Source organism: Poecilia formosa, unplaced genomic scaffold (genome assembly GCF_000485575.1).
Source record: "Poecilia formosa unplaced genomic scaffold, Poecilia_formosa-5.1.2 Scaffold104, whole genome shotgun sequence".
NCBI lineage: Eukaryota > Metazoa > Chordata > Actinopteri > Cyprinodontiformes > Poeciliidae > Poecilia > Poecilia formosa.
In genome coordinates, this window is record NW_006800043.1 from 1,419,984 (window position 1) to 1,437,366 (window position 17,383).

Genomic DNA, 17,383 nt, shown 5'->3' on the forward strand with positions numbered 1-17,383 from the left:
TCTCTTGTTTTCCAAGTCAACTATTTGTTGACTGTCTCAGGTTTAGCGGGGATGACAGACGGGGTCTGCAAGGCAACTTAGTTTTCTGAGATACTATTAAACGCTTGCGGAAACAGTTGTGCAATTAAAAAACCAAGACTACCAAATGGGATTTAAAATGAAATCTCAAATATTGAATTGTTTTTAAGTGTAGATCAATGAAGAACAAAAACATTAAAGAAGGGTTACAGTGCTGTGTAAAGCAATTCATGTCTCTTGAGCTGTATCTGTCTGTTGTGTTTGAACCACACATTATTATATTTCTATGGGTTTTATTTGATAGACCAACACAAAAGGTTGCATTGTCATAAAGTAAAAGAAAATGTTACATGTCATTAAAAAAGTTTTACAAATAAAAAATATGAACAGTTTGGCATGGATATATATTTATTCTGAGACCATAAAATAAAAGAAGTGTAACCATTTGCCTTCAGACATTATTCAGTTAGTAAATTCAGTCTGAGTATGTATAATTGTATCTCAGTATAGATAAAGCAGAATTATCCAGGTTGGATGGGTCACTCTTCGAGGTCTTTGAAGTCTAGTTCAGGATGTTATGCTGGTAATTAATAATTTCTTGACTGTATAGCTCAGTGAGAAACAGGGCCTGGGTGTGTTTAGGTTGATATAATTTAATCCCTGATTCAACAAGGAGGATCATTCTGTTATCACATTGAGTCAAGTTGGCTTGTATAATTATTATTTTTGTTTGTTTCTGAATAGATTAAATCAACATATAAAAAAAAATAATTTAGTCTTTAAGCAGGTAACATTTGGATGATATTAACATTTGAAACATTTAAGTCTGGCAAAAAAAAAAAAAAAAGCAAACCCAGAAGAAATCTACATGCTTTTATTGTATGTCTACCATGTCTATGTCCATGTCTACCCTTAACACTTAATGTCTGATTTAGTCTTTAGAGTTTTTTATTATTTCTGTCATTTTAAGTTTATGGCACGTTAGAAGCATCTTGGAAGGAGGACTTGGTCTATTTGTCACGCTACAGTAAGCAGCTTTTATGGTTGTTTTACACTTTCACGACCTTCACTTTTAAAGTCTGTAACATTACTTGGTGCAACCGTTTGTACAATTGTTGTTATCTAGTTTTAGAAATTATTTATTTATTTATTTATTTATTTATTTATTTATTTATTTATTTATTTATTCATTCATTCATTCATTCAATAACTTAATGATGATGATGTTAAAAAAATAAATTATCTGGTAGAAAAACAATAATTACTCTGGTTTTGACTAAAACATCTAACTAAATATTCATGCTTTTTCTTGTACATGTTTGCCAGGCTGCAGAAAATAAACTGTCTGAAAATATAAAACATGTGAAGAGGAAATGCACAGTACTTCTTTATTAAAGCAAACTGTGTTGCCACACTGTACAACGTAATCTGTGACAGTGTGTGAATGACTGTATTTTCGATAGACCACCATGGAAACTGTGTGGACAGCATGTCCAGCAGCAGCAGGGTCTGGGTTGTTGTGTCACTACACATTAGAGAGGTCTGCTAGGCGCTGTTGAAAAGGGAAGACAAGGTGTCTGGGCCCTTCCACCCGTGCTGCTCCATGGAGACCGCCTTTAAACAGCAGTACATTGTCATCTGGGGAGGCAAATGTCAACAGCAACATTAGATTTCAATCACCCTGCACATTCTCACCACCTCAAAGGGAACAAGGAGGTGTTAAAACTACCCTGCATGACCAAATCCCTCAAAATAGGATGAAACACTTCCGCGCTGTTCGAGCGATTTCACTTCATGTTTTTGTTTCAGAAGCTGAGCTGCGGGCTTCTAGCTGGAATAATCAGGCTCATCCGCAGCACTGTGGTGCTGAGCGATGCTGCACAAGCCAGAAGATGTTTTTGGGTGAAGTCTTGTCAGATTGTTTTTGATGCCCTCTTTCTCTCTGCTGGGGAGAGCAGGCTGGCTCCTCTGGTGCCCTCGGGGTGCAGGGGAGCAGTCTGGCTTTGGCATTTCACACTCGCTCAGCAGTCAAAGCCTGTGACCGTCCGCAGACTTTACCGCCAAGTGCTCCCTTGCGCCCTCGCCCGCATGTTGTTTGGCCAATTACGGATATTCAGTTAGTATGAAAGTAATTCTGGCAGACATGCAACTGTCCGGCCAGATAACGTCACAGGTCTGATTTGAATACAGGATATTATCTTTTTTTTTTTCTGTCTACACTTGATGCATTTCATACAGATATCAGCAGCAGTAATAACAATAATAATAAAAAAACTGACATTCAGAATAACAACATCATTAAGACTTTAAACATTTCAGATGCATCTGTGAATCTGAATAAATCCGATTATTTCCAGTTTGCCCTTGAAGTGTCCTGTTGTGACTGATCCTGGATGAATGTCAGCACTGGTCATAAACAGGCCAAATAAAAAACTCTTAATGGATAAGTGTTTGGTTTGGGTTAGCCTTGTGTCTTTCAGTCTTTCTTTCACTCCAGATTACTTTGCTCCACCCAGTGATCCTGGATTAAATCCAGAAACAGTCTAAAATTAAAATTATTTATTTTTTTACTTGAAACCATCTTGACAACAAAACTCAGTGAAACCTATTCTTAGCTTAAAAACAGAATAAGATATAATATATGGCTTCCACCACTGTTACTTTAGATAAGTATGATATAGTCTGACACGGTCTATTGTTTTTATTTTATAATAGCAACTGGAAATACTGAGCCTCTTTTGCAATCACTTATCGCTAACAATAAAGGGGATTAAATAGAAAATCTAGGTTAATTTCATTTCTTTGAGAAATAATATAGAGCACATTTTATTACACCATCTAGCAGCCATTGTTTTTTTCTTTAGAGAATTTTGCCACTTTAGAAAACATTTAAAGAGAATAAAGCTGGTTCACTTAGGTTATCTTAAACAGAAATCCTCAATTTATATTTTTCAAGTGGACATGATGCAGAATGAAAACATAGAGAAAAAATGTACGCAGTAAAATCCTGTTTTTAAGTTTGAGTAATTCACCACTTTTGGTGTATTCCAGGGACCATGTTGCATTGCTACACACAGGTCGCACATGGTAATTGCAATATTTTTTGTATCTCTTTTCTTTAAAGAAAATAATGTTCATCTTTAAAAACTGCAAACATACAGACAGTTTTGGCAAAATTATTTTCATAAGTTTAACTTTGAACTTAGCTTATATGTAAAAGTCAATGTAATTTAATTTGCATAATTTTTGGGGAGTTGGATAGTCATTTTTAGAAACAATACATAATGTCAATAAGCAACAGCTTAACAACAAAACAAATTAATTGCTTTTTAGGTGGGCTATGCATAAACCTCACTATTAATTTTTTTATTTTCTTTTTTCACATTTCATTTATCATTACCTGTTCTGCAGGTTTCTTAGCTAACCTCTGAAGGGAGACAGCAAATGTTTTGTTTGGCTTTAGCCGTGGTTTCCATACAGAAACTGTATTTTGGCAAGCATAAAACAATATCTTTTAGAAACAGATTCAGGACTGGAAGAAGTAACTGTGCCACCCTTTCACTTTAAAAGAATGATAGCATAACCCCACTGTGAAAGCTTCACAAGCGTACTCCAATATTTCCATTGTTTTTGATTCATTTCAGTTGAAGTGTTGCAGTGCCTGATAAACACCAGATTACAGAACATGTGCCTTCATAAGTACCCACATGAATTTTGTGGTATTCCATTCTTAACACACTGCGTTTAACATAACAAGCTATAACAGCTTAATCTCTTCTAGGAAGCTTTTCACAAGATTTTGTAGGATTGTGTTTATACAAATGTATGACCAGATTGTTGGATTAAAAGGCCTGACTCACAGTACCTGCTCTATTTCATCCCAAAGGTTTTTGATCAGGACTGTGCAGACCAGTCAAATTCGTCCGTGTCAAACCTGCTCATCCTTTTTTTTTTTTTTTTTTTTTTTTTTTTTGTGTAGACCTTGCTTTGTTCACTCATGCACAGTCATGTTGGGACAGGAAGGGACCGTCTCTAAACGGCTCCCACAAAGTTATACATTTCATGACAAGACTTACAGGTGTACAAGTGGGATGCTACCAATGTACTGTTTTTGAACTCAGCACCTGAGACTGCACATTCATTTAAAAAAAAAAAATGCTTGCAGAAGCTGTCTGCATACCCATTTACTTCAATCATTTTGCATGTGAATGAAGACATTTCCAGAAACAATGAGGCGCTTACAAGGACAATCCTCATTTCATCATGAGGACTCAGCATAGAAAGAAAAAGAAGCAGCTCTATACCTGCACTGTAGTACATATTATTTTAATGTGTTGAAAACCCTTTGCAACAAGGCAAGTCAAGCACAACAGGTGCACATAAACACATGTCGAAAGTTCATGAGCTAAATCACAAAAACAGAGGACCAAAAAAAAAGAAAAAAAGAAAAAAAAAGTAGCATGCCAGTAAAATCAAATACAAAAGTATAAGTCACACAACATAAAAAATAACTATAAACAAGGTTGGGCTGCTTATAAAACACAATTATTTGACATAATATCATGTTCAAATATTGGATGTTTAATGACTAACATTTGTTCATAAATGTCAGAATGAACTTCATGTTTGTTTTTAGTTCTGCTAAAGAACCCGCTGAATCACGTAACCGACCAAAGGTGTAATGCGCTCCAGAAGGCGTAGTTCGACAAAATGGGAATGTACTCTTCTTTACATGTCCATCAGCTGAGCCGTAGGTCATACTTCTTTATGTAACGATAATCAGTGACTTAATGCTCGGAGCGGCTCCAGAGCTGTGCTTTAGAATCAGGAAGAAGGATCCACTGTGTGGAAAAACTCTGGTTAACATAAAGATGTCCCTGTATCAGTGGATTGCGTCTCTGTGTATTAAAAAATATATTACAAACAATTATGACAAACTTCTTTTTCCTGTTGAAATTTATATTTTAGTCTCCTCAATGCACCACTTTTTAAAATTCTTTTCTTTTTATAAAGGAGCCATGTAGATGAGCTGATAAAGAAATAACGCAGTAAATATTTGATGAAATAGCACACTACATGACATGTAAAGGTTTTGATTTGGTTATGTGAGCATTTTGGTATCATCAGACAGAGAAGACAGCAAAACGTAATGTGAAAAGAAAAAAAAAATGTTCTCGGAGATTTAAAAAAAGAGCAAGAGCTTTACAGTACCGCAGACTTTTTTTTTTTTTTTTTTTTTTTGTTTGCATCTGCCTTTGTACCAATGTGCTGCAGAAGCAAAGTCAAGACTGCGTGAAAGACTTTCCGCTGATATCCCTCGCATCTTAATGAACGATGTCAAGCTTGTCTGTTTTGATGACAAGTATTTATTTTATTGTTTTACAGATAGCATACTTCACAGGGTTACCTTAGAGGTAAAATCTCCTGACAGAACTCAGTTTTGACTTGCCGGAGACAGAAGGGGGAGGATGAACATACTTTTATCGAGCACACATTGTAAACAACTGAGCAATATTTAAGTCTAAATGGCGTACCATGGAGTAGGTGAGAGACAACAAAATGTAAGAAGATGTGCCTCTTGTTTGCAAAGACAAAAGTTTCATTTTTACAAAAACAAATAATGGTCACTGACATTTTTTTTTAACTCTTTTTAGTGGCTGAGAGGTAGAATGAAGTATTTTCAGTTAAACCAATGGTTTTATTCATCTACTTTATTTGATCATCTCATCATATTGAGTGAAAACATTACAAGTGAATAAGGAACCCCAGCCCTCTGATTATTATGTGAAAGCTGTACAAACCCTCCGCTGATTGAAATGTTATTGGATTTTTCTTGCGAAACTTCTTATTCGTATCCCAAAAGTCTGTTGTTATAGGCTGAGAAACATTTTTCGTTCAGGGCTAGGATTTCACAGGACCTCGCCGAAATATGGGAAGTGAATTCCTTGGTTTTTAACACTGTGAGGAGCAACGTTCGTTCATGTTTTTTTTTTGGTTTGTTTTGTTTTATTCTTTCGGGGATGAGGTGTGGAGATGGAGATATTCAGTTGGAAGTATCTGAATGGACGCTCCCGGGTCCTTCTGTGGGCGATGTCACTGACGAAGGAGTCGGAGCATCTTGCCAGCCGCCGTTCGTCTGCGAATGCGAGAGAAGAAAAGAGCGCAGTGAAAACTTGGAAACAAAGAACACAAACACAGGAAACAAAAGCTGACAAAGAACAGGTATTGCCACCCATATTTCATGTAAATTTTCAGAGATCTGAGTTCTTTTCGACCCGTTCAGAAATGTCCTTATGATATTAAATAACTTTATCATTTAGCAGGTCAAGTTTTAAAGGCAAAATCTATAAAAAATAATCAAGGAAAAAAAAAAAAAAGGAAAGAAAGAAAATGAACAAAAAGTGATCATATTGTTATGGATTCCTAAAACAGATGATTAGTTTGTGTTTTGCTGTTCACATATTCTCAGGATTATACAATTTTCTTCTTATACAGACAGCTTTTTTTAACAACTACTTTATAGCAGTTTTTCTGCATTACATCCGCAGCTAATTTGAATATGATATATACAGCATATTGGATATTGCCAACCATGACTTCTACTGTTCCTGCCCATGTCTGTTGCTAAAACACTTAGGCACAAATGGAGAGTGTTATTAACTAAAACTTGAGGAACAATTGTTCAGACAGAATCTAAAATAAGAATAATAATAAAAAAAAAACAGATTCAACAGGCTCTCTCTGAACTGATGCATAAAAATAATACTAGACGTTTTCTCAGTCGCTCTCTACAGGGTTGTAATATAACAGATAAAAGATAAGACGGGCCTTTAGTGTGACTGTGCTACCAGCTACCAGCTATGTCGGAAATGCTGGAATTAGATGTGATCGCTTCTGATCGCCAACTCTGACAGTTTCCACCTCAGCAGGGAATGGGACTGCTTCCTAATTGGTTCCCGCAACATTCATAGGTGCATCGCAGCACCGACGCTGAAATGCTTAGCGAGGCTTGACAGGTTTCTTTACATTTTTTTCCTTCAGAAATTAAGCATCATGTGTTTTTATTATTATAGTAGAATATGTGAAATTTATGCTCAAAGTTGATTCCTTTGTGGCAAAGTCAATATCGCTATTGTCCACCAGGGAGGACATTTGTTTTACAGCCAAGCATTTCAAACATACGAAAACAACGTAAAATGCATAGACAATGTTAAAAGCACACAGAGTGTACGAGCAACACTTCATAAGTATATATAAGATAGAATTTCGAACTCACAAATTTAAAGTTTATTTTAGTCCCACCCTAAGATACCATAAAAACTGAGACATGCCTGCATTTTTAGGAATAACTTTAGGGAAAATTTCCCTCAGATTCAGCAGATTGTGATTCCTGGCAGTATTTTCAAGAGGTAAATCCTCAACTTTAATGTAAGCATGAAAGACTTCGTCTGCAGCAGATCACTGAAATGCTAAGGAGCCTTAAAAAATATTTCCGTGCCACTTCTCTCACTTTCCTTTTCACGCGACAGACTTAATGTGAGATAAACAGAGGAGATGAAACACAGAACACACAGGGCTTTCATGTATCTTGAATATACCCCCGAGATGTTTGATAAAAGAATAAATTATCACAATAAAATGCAGCTTTTTAAAAACGGAAGCCATCTCAAATCGCGATAAAAGGTCGACTAAGGACCATTTAGGACATTAATTGCAATTTCCACGCTATTAGTGAGCGCTGGGAACGTGCTTTGGCAGCCTCATATTTCCAAACCCTGTTATTTTGCGTAAAGACCGTCTGTCATCTCATTCAGAGAGAAAAAGAATTAAAAAAAAAAAACACATTTCCAGTCTGCAAGTGAGGCGACACCCACCAGCAATTTAAGGGGGTGTAATTGCTGTTCAAGGATAAAGAGAGAGAGGTGAGCCACGAGAGCTCAGTCAGTAAATTGTACAGAGCAAAAAAAAAAAAAAAAAAAAACAAAAAAAAACACAGCTCTATAAATATAAAACCTCATTCAGACTAGCTGTGCAAGCATTTTTCGTTTAAAGNACACCCACCAGCAATTTAAGGGGGTGTAATTGCTGTTCAAGGATAAAGAGAGAGAAGTGAGCAAAGAAACATCGGTAACTAAATTGAACAAAGCAAAAAAAAAAAAAAAAAAAAAAACACACCATTTGAGCTCTATAAATATAAAACCTCATTCAGACTAGCTGTGCAAGCATTTTTCGTTTAAAGTGTTCTTTTTTGGTGCTTATCTAAACTTTTATTTTGATATTAAAGTCTTAGATACAGAGGCTTTTACTGCTGCGCGCAGGTGTCTGGCTCAATTGGATTTGGATTTATTCGTTTCATTTTCTTCTAAGGATTACAATAGATAAAAATATGTAGCAGGCTTTTTGATAGAGGAAGTTTTAAATCCTATCGAAAATGAAAATATATGACTGTCCACATTTATGCATCAATCTCTAACTACTGTCTCAGCTCCCCTATTTTATTTGCCAACAAAAGTGAATGTTTTACGTATATATTGCCACTTTCTGGATTGTGCATACAAGATAATAAAATAAAAGGAGACACCACATTAGTAACGTGTCTGTTATTACTTGTTCATGTGATTATGGAACCAGTTTAGTTGGATCAAGTTGTATTAAGGTTTTAGAAAGTTACGGTTTCTAATTTGTTGAAATGTCACTCCTTTCAAAGTCATGTCACAAGAAAAAGCCAGAGTAGCTGTATGGAGCAAAAAGTATCCAGTATATGTTGCTGCGCACTGCCAGTCAGCTATGTGAATAAAAGACTTCTGCACATTTTTCACTCTTACGCTACATAACTGAGACCAATTGGTCATATGATAACAGTGTTTTGAAACTACAGCTGAAAAGTGCCTGGAAATTACATTTTTAAATGAACTAAAATAAATAAATAAATAAATAAAAGTGGATAAGCTACAAGTGACAAGTGTTAGCTGTTTGCAGGCTCAGCCAGTTCAGACAGGCCAGTTAATAAACCAGCTAAAAGCAGCTTGTTGCATTTGTGTGGCAGTATTCTGCACAATAACAGCTTCTCAATTCAGAAGGTTTTCAACATATTAACTTAAGTCTGTGTATCAGAATTCAGATTACAACAAATAATAATGTTGAATAAAGCATAAATATAACAATCATAAATATGTTTGACTATTTTGCAGCAGTGAGAATAACTGCTGCATGTTAAGCATTTTTTAAAGTATTTGTGTAAATATTATGATATTACAAACCAGGTTTTACTTGTTATCACACAGAGAGACACCAGATTTCTTGGTTTTGTCTCAGAGAGTCTCAGATTACATTATATGACTCACAGCCAATTTCTACATTTAACAGCAACTGCGTCCAGCCTGTTGCGTGTTGCGGCAAGTTGGACATATTAGCACTCCTATTTTAGCAGGAGGCATGTCGCGGGCTTGGCTGTCAGTGCTGCTGTTCCTGTGGATGACTGATCTGGCCAATGTGCTTGGACTGTTCGCCCAAAGCCTCGCTCTTTCCGTCCCTGTGACTGTCGTATCGATTCTGGTCAACCCCCGTGCAGCCTGTCGCCGTGGATCTGCACGCTAACACGTAGCCTCCAGTGCTGAGCGTCCCGCTCAGTCCGGCGCCGTAGTCCAGAAAGTAGCCATAGGTTGCTAGTTCCAATTTTTGATTGGCTGATTAAAAGGTTCGTCTCAGATTCAGCAAGAAATATATATGCCTATTCTTTTTTTTCTTTTTTTTTTTTTGAGAAGCAAATTGAGTGACTCTTTGAGAGATTATCATTGGTGAGGGGGTTGACTCCTTTGTTCTTTTTCTGTCTGTTGTCAAACAGTCTAGGAGGATCTGCCTGGTACCTTGTCACAATATGCACCCAGATTTGAACACTATCACGCACATCCTGCCACAAAGGAATCATTTCAGAGCCGAACAGCAAAGGGTATGTCAGGAAGAACAGAGGGAGATTGTTTACAGGTCTTACGTTGATGCCCTGCGGACTGTACATCTGGCTGGCTGCGAGGCTGTCACTGTATCCTCCGGTCTGGCTGATAACATGGCGAAGGGTATCCACCTGGAACAGCGGGGGACACAGACAAAAGGGCCCGGTCAGACAAAAGCTCTGTGCAATAAAGACAGCGATGTGCAAGGAAAGGTCACTCTGATAATAAAAGGCTATCATAAACAAGAAAAGGTTACAAACAATGGATCTGAATGATCTGGCTGCTCATACAAGCTCTGCAACGGAGGAAGCAAAAGGACAAAATGATAGAGAGAAACCAAATATTAAAGCATTTTTGTAGCTGTTGGTAAATAAGTCATCAGTGTCAGAAATTAGCAGTTGCATGCAGACTGCAGTGAGTTCTCTTCGCTGTCTGCGAAGGCGTCTGTCAGAACTGTCAGGTTGTTCAGGCTTATCTGCCAGTTTTATTTTTTTCCTTTGGATCATATCGAATTGCGAGAAAATATTTGCTATTCATGATTTTTTTTTTTTTTTAAATAAGTAAATAAGAACTCTGCAATCCCTAATATGGGTTAAAAGAAATTCAGTGGGATATCATGTTACTAAAACAAAAGACAAGACTTTGTTAGAATTTAATGTAACTGAGAAGATGATGGCCGTTGCTCAGCTGATAAGAGCTTTTGCGTTAAATCAAGCGGTAACAGCTTAATTTCACTCCGAGATGTGCATAGCTTCTTGCTTCATTATAAAATGCCATTCTAACATGCCTAACTTTTTAAATATTTAATATAAAGGCAAATCCAGAAGACATCCTTATCTCATTTAAGGCTTGTCCCCTTTGCATATTTATGAGTGACCTAAAGCATTTGCAGAGCTGATCAGAACTGAAAAGAAGTGGTGCAAACGATGCTAAAAGCATCAAAACTACAAAAAGATACCACCGTGGGTGCTGATTTCTTAATCTGTTGTGAAAGTTGTAACACTGTAATGGTCATAACTGTCCACTTGGGCAAGGTCACAGAGCCACAGCGCACCAGTGGCTATGTGAACCCGTGTCAGGAGTGCTGATGAGTCTTGCAACGTTTCCAAAACTGTCTGCCGTCGTCTATTCAGCTGCCTGACAATGCTGCTATCTACATTAATGCACTGCTGGAGGCTAAGGGCAACCTCGGACTCAGTGTGTAGGTCAAGCTAACGTGGGCACCCCCAGACTGGTCAACGACTGGATAAAGTCTCGGAAATTTGACATGTTTTCGCCTACCTGGGACTGTATGTTGGCCCCAACCTGCCCCCCTTGGTACGAGTCCCCATTGAGGGACTGCACACTCATGAACAAGTCTCCGGAGTTTGACATGTTAAAAGAGCCAGCAGAACCTGAGAATACAGAGAGGCATGGAGGAAGACAGAAAGCATAGGGAGAAAGAGAAGAAAGGCACAGAGAAAGGAGTTAAAATGAACATGCTCAAGCAAAACAGCATTAAGTTGGTTAGTCTGAGAGGATGGGACAGAGCTGAGTAAACCTTATGGCTTCCTTGTTTTTAGGTCTTTGTCACTGTAAATGTTCCAGATAATCAAAACAGCTATAATATCACAGATTAACCAAGTAGATCCCCCCACCCCAAAAAAGCTATCCAGACCAACCTAGCCCTGTGTGGAAAAATTAATAAAACGGATTACTGACTACGGCATGTGTGGCAGCAACGACTACTGTCCAGCATGTGTAATTATCCGGCAGTAGTAGTTTGAATGGGATTGAATGTAAACTGTGGGTGTTTGGCACAATAAAAGCATAGAAAATTGTGTTTTCAAAATGTTTATAAAAACTTTCAAATAATGTCAACAAAAAGTTGAAGTACATAGATATCCCCTGAGAGAGGATTAAAATCTCAAGAGATAAAAAAAATTAAATAAAATCTTGAGGGGACTTCCAGGGATTTTCATAATATCCCCTATTATTTTTCAAATGTTTAAAATGACTTTTATTTTTTTTTTGCAACCTTTCTTACTGTTTTGTAAAAAGCATACTTAGTCTTATGAAATGGCTAAATATGTAAAAAAAAAAAAAAAAAATATATATATATATATATATTTCATAAGTTAATTTAAATAAATTTTCAGGTGATTTTCAGGAGAAAACTCAGAAATGTTGTTTGATATGTCCAATTAGGCTGAAATGACGGTGTTTGATCGTTTTACTTTTTAAGTTTTTCTGTGTAACTTTGCTAATCGGAGACTAAAAAAGCCATATAATTGTATGCCTTGTTCAGCATTAAACATCACAAAACATATTTTTGCTTATTTTGAGCTCTTTGTGCACCAGCCAACCTAAAAGTGACTGCAGTGACTCCTAAAACCATAAATACATATTTTACTCAAAAATTCCTCCCATTTGTGTGTGTGATGTTGAACCCCTCTTAAATGTCATTCACGCCTCATCTGTTCTCTAATTACTTTCTATGGACGTGCTTCTCTTTTAGCTGACTTCACGTTGTCAGGTTTTATTTGAGTGATTTTGTGATTCTGGCAGTAATCTGGCCATTGAACTCAATGTAGTTAACGGCAGTTATTAAATACTTTTCGGAACAGAGCCAGGTTGGTTTATTTACCTTTGTTAACCATTAAGAAATAAAATCATCATTGGAAAACTGCATTTAACTGTGATAAAAAAAAAAAAAAACAACAAACAAAAAACGGCAGAACAAATCTTTAACAGCACCGCAGATAAGAAATCTTTTTCAACAAAATTGCCCACGACAGGCGCTGTAGGTCAGTAGGTAAAGAAAAACATCCACCAACAACAACAACGAGACAGATCGTCATTGCTAAACTGTTTAAGTTAAAACAAGGCTTCCAGATTATATTACTGTTAAATGTCTATGCTGCTAGTGTTTCATTAAGGAAGTAATAATTGATGTGCAGGAAGACCCAAAGAATCTTCTTCGTTCTTTAATGGACCCCAGCTCCCCAGATGTAAAGAGAGCATCAGGTAACTTGATTTCAACGCCCGGTCCTAATCCAATACAGTTGCAAAGTCTCTATATGACAAAAGACTCCGCTTGCCCTTAGAGCGGCTTAATGGCATACATGAGGTCAACCGGACAGGAGGCAGGAAAAAATTAACGTCCACGAGACCGAGAGGTCAATAACGCAGCGAGGGAGACAGAAAATGAGACAGACTGTAAAGGCAGCGCAGAATGAGAAGTGTTGCAATGACAGACAAGGAAGCCAAGGCGAATCTGGGTTAGTTAAGGAGAGAAGAGCCACTGCGTCAGTCTAAACAGAAGCAAAGACCCGAAGCCTTGAGCTGTGGCTCCAGTGTGAGAGCATAAACTCTGTGCATCCATATTCTCTCCCATACGTAGAAGAACAGACTTGCAACTCAGCAGCACTTCCTTTTTCGCTAAAGCTAAATACTGTGAAATGTGACACCGAAGCTCACCTGCTGAGTTGGGAGTTGACGGCGAGTTGGCCTGACTGCCGTGAGCCGACACACTGGTGGCGTTGACGGCGGTCCGGGCTGCGTACATGTTGGCCTCTTCTTGGAACTTGCCAATGTTTTTCTTGTATCGGATTCTCTTATTGCCGAACCAGTTTGATACCTGTCACAACGGCAGAGAGCGCCGGTGAAAGTGCCGAAAGTTAACTTGAAATATTAAAAACTCTCCTTATCTTCGTGTTCTAAAAATAAATTACAGGAGCAGTTTTGTCGAAAATATAATTTGATACAATGTCATCATCTGATACAGAATTAGATAATAAAACATGTAAACTTGTAGATGCATTCAAAACAAAGTAACATCATCCTGATCCATTTATTTTGATCACTATTTGCTTATAAAAAAATACACTGTCCATATTTCCAAAAAGTTAAATATGCAAACTAAAATAATTTAATTATTTTTCAAAGTATCTTAATTTAATTCTTTTTTTTCTTGGTCACAAGTAAACAGGTCATTCTGATAACATTTCCTAAACAGAATAAAACATTGTAGTCATCAACTCTGCTGCTATAAATACAAATTGTTAAATCTGAATTACTTTTTTCCCCCCCCCAGGAGTAAATTCAGCTTAAAACTAACAGCAGTCCACAGCAGCATTATGATTCCAACATGAAAGGAAATTGCTTTATGTTCTTCAGGAAAATGTCCTAAGTCACGTAGATGAGGCGTCTCTGGTTACCTGCGACACGGTGATGCCGCACTTCTTGGCCAGCTCTTCTTTTGCCTCCTCGCTTGGATAGGGGTTACTGAGGTGGGAGTAAAAGTACTCGTTCAGGATCTCTGTCGCCTGTTTGTTGAAGTTCCTCCTCTTTCGTCTGGAAAGAAATGAGAATAAATGTGAGAAAACGTGGAAGGATATCTGTTTTACAAATTAGTTAGCCATTTGCACTCACTTATACCGTCTTCCTCCTAGAAACTTCTCATTTCTCAGTGTGTCTGCGCTTAGCAGTGTTTATTTACCCTTCGGTGCACTTTCTTTACGTCTAACTCTATGTAATTTCCCTTTGGGACTAACAAAGTGTGACTGATAGATATGAATTTGGACATAATTTTATTAAATACATTGGCTATAGTTTGCCTTGGAAAGTGCTTTATGGTGACATTAGCTGCCATTTGGAATCGCATAAATGAACTAATTTGGAAAAATGAAGAAAAAAAGGAGAGAAAAAGTAATCTATCGATAAATGTAAAGCTAGAAATAAACCCATATTATTGCCGAAGCCCTTCAAAAATACATATTCCATTAGAAAATAGGAGCAGGCTTTGCTGTACTAAACCATGATGACACACACAGACCTGGCGTCAAGAAAGCGTGAGCGCAGGATCATGACGGCCTCGCAAGTGCTCTGCTTCAGCTGCATCTGAATGGAGCTGAATTTGCGGTGGATGATGCTGACCATGCGCTCAATCTCCTTGGGCGAGATGGGTCGTGTTCGAGACTGCTCCCTCAGCAGGTTCATCACATGGGTGGTGAACTCATTGCACGCCTGAACGAACAGACAGACAGGATTCATAAGAGAAATAACTATCACAGAGGCTCGACAGCTTCAGACAGAACAAAGGGGTGAAATTGGATTCTGGAGAGGCTGCGCGGTCGCCCGGCCGGCCCCCGAATTCACGCGGGCAGCGCTGACAGTGAAACAGCAGTGGTGTTAGAGGCAATAAGAATAGTCTAAATTAAAGCAGCAGACACAGCGCCACGTTTCGAGGCAAACAAATGTGGCAGCGGAGTCATACGGCGGAGGCAGTAATACTTGTGGTGCTCTGAATATTAAAAGCACTTCTCTTCAATGGAAGAGAAGATGTGACAAGGGAGGAGAAATGTAAAATGACAGCAGGCTTTCAGTCCCGTTCACGTTCAAGAGGTTTAAACTGTCTCCCGCTCTTCTCACTCCATCTTTCCGTCTACCTCTGTCTGTGTCTGAATCAGTCACTGGATATGACTGCATTCGGAGTCGAGGTGTCTGTTGCTTGTCAACACCAGGGTTACGTCAGTCAAAGTGATCCGGCGAGCAGCCGTTCTGCTCGCACACACACGCGGCAAGACACTACTCACTCATACCAACGCAGGGTGTACATAGCGCGGTGACACAAAAATGCTCAGGTGTATATCGACTGTGACAGTTAGCGATGACTAGCCTTCCTCGGAGAAGATGACAAAACCCGAAACGCTTTGACTTCCAAGGGAATGACAAGAACGTTACAGTCTTTGGAGGAGAGCTGGTGTGTGACTGATATAATGGCTGCTTGCCTGCTAAAGATAGCGTCGCTAAAAGCTTGGCTTGTCATGAGTTGTCCTGCGAGTTCTCATTTCAAAAGCATCCCACTGTTATACAGAGAAGATGAGCTCCACAGAGCATCCATTGTTTACGTGAACTATCCCTTTAGATCCGAAGGTGGGACTTTTGTCCCGGCCTACAGCACAGAAAGAGGGGAGACCGGTTTTGGACACTGCAACAGTTACAGGACTTGCCACGCCGAATGCCCTCTCGTCAAGTAAAAATGTGTAAAAAGCCTTGAAATAATGTACGCTATGTTATTATAGTAGCTGGAAGTTGCAGCATGTGTGTTTTTTTCCCGTCGGCAGACACACAAGGTTTCTGCCAGTTTCAGACAAATAAATGTAACTTTTAAAGAACTTTCAAAGATGACTATAATTTAAATGAAAGACAGACTGTGCCATAATTGCTTCCTTACAGATCTCTTCTGTTTTTCTTTTGCTACATTCAAATGTTTAAGCAAATTCTATGTTCTTGCAAGAGAAGAAGAAAATCCAATTGCTCTCTGAACATAACTAAACATAACACAACTTGTAACTGACAATGTGTTTTTCACATCACCGTAGAATATTTTTCACAAATGATTCCAGAAATGTTCCCTCCTGGATGAACTGTTGTTGCTATGTTGAAGTAATTTTACACAAACAGTGATTTCTGGGAAGGTTCCCTACATGTTTTCTCCATTTGTAGACAATGCTTTAACCTACTTCACGCTGTCAGACAGGCATTATTTAAATGATTCATTCTCTTGGATGTTGCTCATGAAACTGAGTCACAGTTAATGTAATAATGTTTAGACATGACCTGTGCCAGTTTGGTTTGAAATCACTATTTGGAAACAGAATTTTGTATTTCATCAACGTTATCGCTGAGATTAAAAGTACTTTGACGGCTTAAGTGTGACAAAAGAAGCCGTAACAGAAGGAATCTGAAAGCAACTACATTTTAATGATGATTGCCAATCTAAGTTGGAATTTTTTCATCGCTGACATCAAACTCGCAGGATTTTCCTGAATTTAACCAATCTATAATGGATTCCTACAGTGTACACAGTATAACTTCGTAATTGCATTACTATTCAGGTCTCTCATTTTAAATCCAATTTTGTTAAATTCACACCTTCTCAAGACGAAGCAATTGGTAGTGGATAATGTACCTTGAAAGTTTTGATTTTAATTGCCTGTATATACCATTTTTAGCCCGTGAGGCAATTTCAGCAGCAGATTTCTTTCACACGTTTAGCCTTCCTGTGTGAGGAAGGCTAAACGTGTGATAAATGCTGTTGGCAGGGCTAATTGCTTCCTGTCTTCACAAGGTTTGTACTTGTATTACACAATAAAAACACCCTAATACATTAGTCATAGCTAAAAATCAGTCAAGGAAAAGAAAGTCAGTGGACGAAGAGCCATTTTTCCATTGTCTGCATCCACCTGTCTATGCAGGGTCGGGGGTCGGGGGGTGTTGCCTAGCTCCAAGGACTGCAGAGACACACAGCCATGCACACACACACACACGCAATCACAATAGGGTTTTTAGACTCTGGGAGGGAGCCAGACTACCTGAAGAGAACCCACCACAAACATTGGACTCTGTGTGTGTGTGTGTGTGTGTGTGTG

The 17,383-nt window shown here is 38.2% G+C and overlaps 1 protein-coding gene across 1 annotated transcript; it reads right to left on the reverse strand.

Moving 5' to 3' along the window:
• Positions 1 to 4,189: 4,189 nt before the first annotated feature.
• On the reverse strand, positions 4,190 to 15,017 carry LOC103143064 (pre-B-cell leukemia transcription factor 1-like). Its single transcript, XM_007559466.2, has 6 exons — positions 14,785 to 15,017; positions 14,168 to 14,303; positions 13,428 to 13,587; positions 11,250 to 11,362; positions 10,010 to 10,099; positions 4,190 to 6,154 (listed from the first exon to the last, which is right to left on the reverse strand). Exons 1-6 carry the CDS (start codon positions 15,000 to 15,002, stop codon positions 6,062 to 6,064), a joined length of 810 nt encoding a protein of 269 aa, XP_007559528.1. The 5' UTR covers positions 15,003 to 15,017; the 3' UTR covers positions 4,190 to 6,061.
• Positions 15,018 to 17,383: the final 2,366 nt, after the last annotated feature.

Bases quoted from the DNA above. Each gene is read 5' to 3' on its own strand.
- LOC103143064 (XM_007559466.2), bottom strand. From the start codon at position 15,002: ATGAATCCTGTCTGTCTGTTCGTTCAGGCGTGCAATGAGTTCACCACC. The intron at 10,100-11,249 runs GTAGGCGAAAAC...CCGCTGTTCCAG, and splicing joins GGGCCAACATACAGTCCCAG to GTGGATACCCTTCGCCATGT. The intron at 6,155-10,009 runs GTAAGACCTGTA...TCGCATTCGCAG, and splicing joins ACAGTCCGCAGGGCATCAAC to ACGAACGGCGGCTGGCAAGA.